The sequence below is a fragment of the Chiloscyllium plagiosum genome, chromosome 10, assembly GCF_004010195.1.
Source record: "Chiloscyllium plagiosum isolate BGI_BamShark_2017 chromosome 10, ASM401019v2, whole genome shotgun sequence".
NCBI lineage: Eukaryota > Metazoa > Chordata > Chondrichthyes > Orectolobiformes > Hemiscylliidae > Chiloscyllium > Chiloscyllium plagiosum.
The window spans coordinates 87,410,788-87,418,691 of record NC_057719.1 but is presented as its reverse complement, the minus strand read 5'-3'; the positions used below and the strand labels follow the sequence as shown (position 1 = coordinate 87,418,691).

The 7,904-nt window shown below is 41.6% G+C and overlaps 1 protein-coding gene across 1 annotated transcript in view; it reads left to right on the top strand.

Moving 5' to 3' along the window:
• The window catches only part of LOC122554023 (spectrin beta chain, non-erythrocytic 5-like), a 234,174-nt gene that overhangs the window by 157,152 nt on the left and 69,118 nt on the right, over positions 1-7,904 (top strand). Inside the window, exon 42 of the mRNA XM_043698510.1 lies at positions 459-647. Within this exon, the coding sequence (XP_043554445.1) occupies positions 459-647 (189 nt within the window). The remainder of the gene's footprint in view (positions 1-458; positions 648-7,904) is intronic.

Here is a 7,904-nt window from a genome sequence, read left to right as displayed (position 1 = left end):
ATATGTCTGTGTGTCTATGTGTGTGTTGGTGTGTTTATGCGTATGTTTTGTGTGTGAATGTGTCTGTTTCTGTATTTTTGTGTGTGTACGGGGCGGCACAGTGGCACAGTGGTTAGCACTGCTGCCTCACAGCACCAGAGACCTGGGTTCAATTCCCGCCTCAGGCGACTGACTGTGTGGAGTTTGCACATTCTCCCCGTGTCTGCGTGGGTTTCCTCCCACAGTCCAAAGATGTGCAGGTCAGGTGAATTGGCCATGCTAAATTGTCCGTAGTGTTAGGTAAGGGGTAAATGTAGGGGTATGGATGGGTTGCACTTCGACGGGTCTGTGTGGACTTGTTGGGCCGAAGGGCCTGTTTCCACACTGTTAAGTAATCTAATCTAATCTACATGTCTGTGTGTATGTGTCGATATCTTTGTATGAGCGTGTGTTTGTCTGACTGTTTTTGTTTTTCTTAGACTGAGATCCAGGCCAGAGTGGAGCGTTTCGATGCAGTCAGGAACGTTGGTGTTGAGTTAGTGGCTGCAGGACATTATGCCTCGGTAGACATCAGGCAATCCCTCGCTATGGTGGAAAAGACTTGGACCACTCTAAATGAGGCTTGGCAGGAACGCAGTACCAGGCTGGCAGAAGCCAGTGATCTACAGGTACAAACAGACGAGGAGAGGTCACACACCACCTTCACATCGTCAATTAGTGAGGGTGTAACATTTGACCAAATATTGCTCAGTTACATACAGAGAGTCATAGAGTTATGAGTCAGAGAGATGTACAGCACGGAAACAGACCCTTCGGTCCAACTCATTCATGCCGACCAGATATCCCAATGCCCATTTGCCAGCACTTGGCCCATTTCCCTCCAAACCCTTCCCATTCATACACCCATCCAAATGCCTCTTAAATGTTGTAATTGTACTAGCCTCCACCACTTCCCCTGGCAGCACATTCCATACATGTACCACCCTCTGCATGGAAAAGTTGCCCCTTAGGTCCCTTTCATATCTTTCCCCTCTCACCCTAAACCTATACCCTCTAATTCTGGACTCCCCCACCCCAGGGAAAAGCCTTTGTCTATTTATCCTATCCATGCACCTCATGATTTTATAAACCTCTATAAGGTCACCCCTCAGCCTCCAATATTCCAGGGAAAACAACCCTAGCTAATTCAACCTCTACCTCTAACTCAAATCCTCCAACCCTGGCAACATCCTTATGGATCTTTTCTGAACCCTTTTCCAGTTTCACAACATCCCTCCAATAGGAAGAAGACCAGAATTGCATGCAATATTCCAACAGTGGCCTAACCAATGTCCTGTCCAGCCTCAACGTGACCTCCCAACTCCTGTACTCAATACTCTGACCAATAAAGGAAAGCATACCAAATACCTTCTTCACTATCCTATCTAACTGCAACTCTTCTTTCAAGGAGCTATGAACCTACACTCCAAGATCTCCCTAGCACCTTACCATTAAGTATCTAAGTCTGCTAAGATTTGCTTACCCAAAATGCAGCACCTCGCAATTATCTAAATAAAACTCCATCTGCCACTCTTCAGCCCGTTGGTCCATCTGATCAAGATCCCATTGGAATCTGAGGTAAACTTCTTTGCTGTCCACTACACCTCCAATTTTGGTATCACCTGCAAACTTACTAACTAAACCTCCTATGTTCATATCCAAATCATTTATATAAATGATGAAAAGTAGTGGACCCAGCACCAATCCTTATGTCACTCCACTAGTCACAGGCCTCCAGTCTGAAAAACAACCCTTCACCACCATCCTCTATATTCTATGTTTGAACCAGTTCTGTATCCAAATGGCTAGTTCTACCTGTATTCCATAAGATCTAACCTATCTAACCAGTCTCCCATGGGGAACCTTGTCGAATGCCTTACTAAAGTCCATATAGATCATGCTCACCGCTCTACCCTCATCAATCCTCTTTGTTACTTTTTCAAAAAACTCAATCAAGTTTGTGAGACATGTTTTCCCATGCATAAAGCCATGTTGACTGTCCCGAATCAGTCCTTGCCTTTCCAAATACAAGTACATCCCGTCCCTCAGGATTCCCTCCAACAACTTGCCCACCACCAACATCAGGCTCATTGGTCTATAGTTCCCTGGCTTGTCCTTACCACCCTTAAACAGTGGAACCACGTTAGCCAACCTCCAGTCTTCAGGCACCTCACCTGTGGCTATCAATGATACAAAAATCTCAGCAGGGGCCCAGCAATCACTTCCCTAGCTTCTCACAGAATTGTAGGATACACCTGATCAGGGCTTGGGATACCTTTATGCGTTTCAAGACATCCAGCACTTCCTCCTCTGTAATATGGACATTTTTCAAGATACCACCATCTATTTCCCTACATTCTATACCTTCCATGTCCTTTTCCACAGTAAGCACTGATGCAAAATACTTGTTTAGCATCTCCCCCATCTCCTGCGACTCCACACAAAGGCTGCCTTACTGATCTTTGAAGGGCCCTATTCACTCCCTAGTTACCATTTTGTCCTTAATGTATTTGTAAAAACCCTTTGGATTCTCCTTAACCCAATTTGCTAAAGTTATCTCATGTCCCCTTGTTGCCCTCCTGATTTCTCTCTTAAGTGTACTCCTACTCTTCTAAGGATTCACTCGATCTATCCTGTCTATACCTGACATATGCTTCCTTCTTTTTCTTACCAAACCCTTAATATCTTTAGTCATCCAATATGCCCTATACCTACCAGCCTTTCCTTTCACCCTGACAGAAATATACTTTCTCTGGACTCTCGTTATCTCATTTCTGAAGGCTTCCCATTTTCCAGCCGTCCCTTTACCTGTGAACATCTGCCCCCAATCAGCTTTTGAAAGTTCTTGACTAATACCATCAAAGTTAGCCTTCCTCCAATTTTGAACTTCAACTGGTCTATCCTTTTCCATTACTATTTTAAAACTAAAAGAATTATGGTCGCTGGCCCCAAAGTGCTCTGACACCTCAGTCACCTGCCCTGCCTTATTTCTCAAGAGTAGGTAAACTTTTGCACCTTCTCTAGTAGGTACATCCACATGCTGACTCCGAAAATGTTCTTGTACATGCTTAACAAATTCCTCTCCATCTAAACCCTTAACACTATGGCAGTCCAGTCTATGTTTGGAAAGTTAAAATCCAAACTTTCCATGACTACCCTATTATTCTTACAGATAACTGAAATCTCCTTACAAAATTGTTTCTCAATTTCCCTCTGACTATTAGGGGGTCTATAATATAATCCCAATACAGTGAGCATCCCTTTCTTATTTCTCAGTTCCACCCAAATAACTTCCCTGGATGTATTTCTGGAAATATCCTCCCTTAGTACAGCTATAATGTTATCCCTTATCAAAAACGCCACTCCCCCTCCTCTCTTGCCTCCCTTTCTATCCTTCCTGTAGCATTTGTATCCTGGAACATTAAGCTGTGAGTCCTATATTCTCCCTTCAGAATCTCTTCCTTTTCCCTTCCTATGTCGTGGGAACCAGTGAATACAATGATCTCCAGCTGGTACCTCTCCCCTTTGAGAACATTCTGCACCCTCTCTGAGACATCCTTGACCCTGGCACCAGGGAGGCAAAACACCATTCTGATTCTTTGCTCCTGGCCACAGAAACGTCTATTTGTACCCCTAATACAATTGATCCCTTGGAACCCGATGTACCCCTCATTACATTAGAACCAGTCTTGATACCAGAAACTTGGCTGTTTGTGCTACATTCCCCTGAAAGTCCATCACCCCCTACGTTTTTCAAAACAGTATACTCGAAGATTCCTGCACAACCACCTATCTTTCTTGGAGTTTACCCACTACCTTAATGTATCTGCGACTTTTCTCCCTTCCTATAACTGCCATCCATTACATCCTCTTGCTCTTGTAAATTCCTCATCGCCTCTAAGCGTTGCTCCAACCGATCCATTTAATCTGACAGTATTCACAATCAACAACATTTATTGCAGGTATAATCCTCAGTAACCCGTAAACTCTCCTGAAACCCCCACATCCGACAAGAGGTGCCTATCACTCTACTATAGGCTATTTTGCTCCTTCCAATCTACAGACCCAGAAAATAGCAAGCTCATGGTCTGTAAGGGAGAGAGAAAGAGAAAAATAAACCCACATTGCTAACTGACACAGTCGTGAATCTGCGCAGTTACTGCCTTTGCTGTTTGAATTCATGTATCACCTGGATATCGGAGTGTGTCTAGGAATACTTAACAAACAGTGAAATTCACAACTGATCTTGGAGGAACCTGTTTGGGAGAGGCCACAGTACAGCAACAGATAGTCTTATTGCTCTACAAAACACTCCTCCAGGCTAACTTAATACTTATGGCTTACATTTTTAAAATTTAATGAAGAGACAGATCCATAAAAAACTTATAATTAAAAAAGAACCCACTCTACTCACTATTATAGATTTACAGCAAGGCTATACTTAAAACTATTCACTTGTCTGTTGCTGTACTGTGGCCTCTCCCAAACAGGTTCCTCCAAGATCAGTTGTGAATTTCGCTGTTTGTTAAGTATTCCTCGACACACTCCGATATCCAGGCGATACATGAATTCAAACAGCAAAGGCAGTAACTGCGCAGATTCACGACTGTGTCAGTTAGCAATGTGGGTTTATTTTTCTCTTTTTCTCTCCCTTACAGACCATGAGCTTGCTGCCTTTGTCTGTCTTTCTCCCTTTTAAAAGTGCTGTTGTTTTGACCTTTTTCTTTCAAAGTTCCAAAACAATCATAACAGCATATAAAACAGTAATTGCTGCTCCTGGAATTCAAGGAAATCACCTCCAACACCTAAAATTCCTCAAAAAGGAAGCAGCCTGTTACAGCCAGAAATGTTTCCTGCCTTCCATCTTGGATTACCCAGAATCCTTAGTTTGAGAAAACTGGCACTGCATCCTTTATAAACCCGAGGCAAGGATCCTAGTGAGTGTAATGGAACCTGAGATTACTCAGAGCAGGTAAGTTCTGCTGCAGTCTGAACCTAACTCAGCTAGCAGTTATTCAGAAGTGTTCATCCAGAGACTGTCACAGTGGGTTGGCAACTAGTAAGTCAACAGTAAATAATTCCTTGGAATTTTCATTATCAACTTGGGAGAACATTGACAATGAAAACTAAAATAATGAATTTCCAACTGTCAAATCCCAGTTTGAGTATTGGGGATTTCAAACCTGATCTCTATGTTGGTGTTAGGTGTACAAATTCAGCTCCTTGAATTCCTCCTCTGTTAATAAGGCTGATTTGATTGTACCTCAAATCCGTAATCCCAACTACCTCAATGACCTATCACTCTCTGGCATATCAAGAAATTTCTGCCTTAAAAATATTCAAGAACTCTGCTTCTACTGCCTTCTCAGGAAGAATGTTCCAATGAGATGAGTCTCTGAGAGAAACAAAATTCACTCAGTCTCTGTTTTAAATGGACAATCCTTAATTTTTAAAAGTGACCCTGGTTCTAGATCCCCCAGCTAGAAGAAACATCCTTTCCACATCTACCCAGTCAGGACCCCTTAGGATCTTAAATGTTTCAATTAAGTCACCTCTTGTTGTTCTAAACTCTAACAGATACAGGACTAGCCTGACCAACCTTTCCTCATAAGACTACCATCCCATTCCAGGTATAAGTCTTAAAGTCTTCTCTGAACTGCTTCTAACATATTTACATGCATGTTAAGTAAGGAGACCAATACTGTACACAGTACTCCAGATGTGGTCTCACCAGAGCCCTACATAACTAAAGCATAACGTCCCCACTTTTATATTCAATTCCCTATGTAATGATAACATTCTAGTAGCTTTCCTGGATCACTTGTATACCTGCATGACAACCTTTTTCATTTCATGCATAAGGCAACCTAGATTCCTCTGTAATTCAGAGTTCTACAATCACTCACAATTTAGAAAAATATGCTTCTATTTTAATTCATCCTGCCAAAATGGGCAATTTCAAATTTTCCCACATTTATAGTATTTGCTACATCTTTGCCCTATCACATCACTTACTTTCCTATCTACCTTTGTGTCAAGCAAATTTGGGAACCATACCTTCTCCTACCTTGAGGTCCAATCTTCTATCCATGCCAATATATTATCCCCTGCACAGTGAGCTTTTATTTTCCATAATAACCTTTGATGTGATACTTTATCTATTTCCTTCTGGAAATCTACATACGTTACATCCACTGGTTCCCCTTTATTTACATCTTCAAAGAGCTCACATAGATTGTTTAAAAGTGATTTTCCCTTGATAAAACCATGTTGACTTTGCTTGATTATCTTGAATTTAACCAAGTGTCTGGCTATAGGTATAATAATACTTTCTAAAATATTTTCTATGACAGATGTGAAGTTAACTTGCCTGTAGTTTCTTGCTTTTTATCTTTCTTCCACTTTCATTAAAGGAGTTACATTCATTATCTTCTAGTCTGACAGGACTGTCCCAAATCAAGGGGGTTTGGGGTAATTAAAACCAATGCATCAACTATCCCACCAGCTAGTTTGATTAAGACCCTATGATGAAGTCCATCTAGACGTAGGCACGTGTCAGCCCACAGTCTCAATCACTTACTCAGTAACATTTCTCTGGCAATTGTAATTTTCCTGAGTTCTCCACTCCCTCACTTCCATTTCCTGTTTTATTGCTGTTTTTCTTGGCACTTACTTGCATCCTATGTAATGAAGACAGATGTAAGATACATCTTCAATTTATTTGTTATTTCCTTCTTTTCCACTATTCATTCTACAATCTAATTATTGTAGGACTAGTGCTTCCTTTATTAACTATTTTTAAAAATATTTATAGCAACTCTTAGTATTTGTGTTTATATTTCTGGCTAGCTTTCTCACATACTTTAATTCCTCCCCCCCCGCCCCCCACTTTACCCCTTTATTCATGTGTAGGTCATTTTTTTGCTTTCTTTTATATTCTGTCCAATCTTCCATCCTTTCATTCGTCTTTGCACAATTGTACATCATTTTTAACCTTTTTAGCTAACAACAAGTGGTGTGTCTGCCTCTTAAAATTATGAAATGTGCCTGTGCTGGAAATTCTGAAATATCCGCTTAAATTTTCCAGAGTATCTATAAACTTTTACCCTGGTTTGTTAGTCACCTTAGTCAGCTCTGCTTTCATGCCCTCAATTATCCTTATTTAAGTTTAGAAAATAGTATATGATCACTGCTACCTATGGTGCCTTCACAATGAGATACTTAATCCTGTCTAATTGCATAATACCAGGTTTGGTATAGCCTGCTCTCTGGTCACCCTTATGTCAATTTGCATGTGGCTCAGGTAATAATGCAGAGATTATGACCTTTAAAGTCTTGCTTCTTAATTTGCTGCCTAGCTCCTCATATTGACTGTGCAAAATCACCCACTTTTTCATATCATACTCCATACTTGAGTGCACATGACAATAAAATCTAAATCTAAATCCGATCTAAATCAGTGGGTCAGTGGTTAGCACTGCGGCTCACAGCTCCAGGAACCCAGGTTTGATTCCAGCCTTGGGTAGCGTTTGTACATTCTCCCTATGTCTGCGTGAGTTTCCTCCAGGTGCTCTAGTTTCCTCCCACAGTCCAAAGATGTGCAGGTTAGGTGAATTGACTATGCTAAATTGTCCATAGTGTCTAGGGATGTGCAGGCTCGGTGGGTTAGCCATGGAAAATGCAGGGTTACAGGGAATAGGGAGTAGGAGGTTGGGTCTGGGTGGGATGCTGTTTGGAGAGTCAGTGTGGACTCAATGGGCCAAATGGCCTGCTTCCACAGTGCAGGGATTCTATGGTTATGATCTTAAATGGTGCAGATTAGATTAGATTCTCTATAGCGTGGAAACAGGCCCTTTGGCCAACCAGTCCACACCAACCCTCCGAAG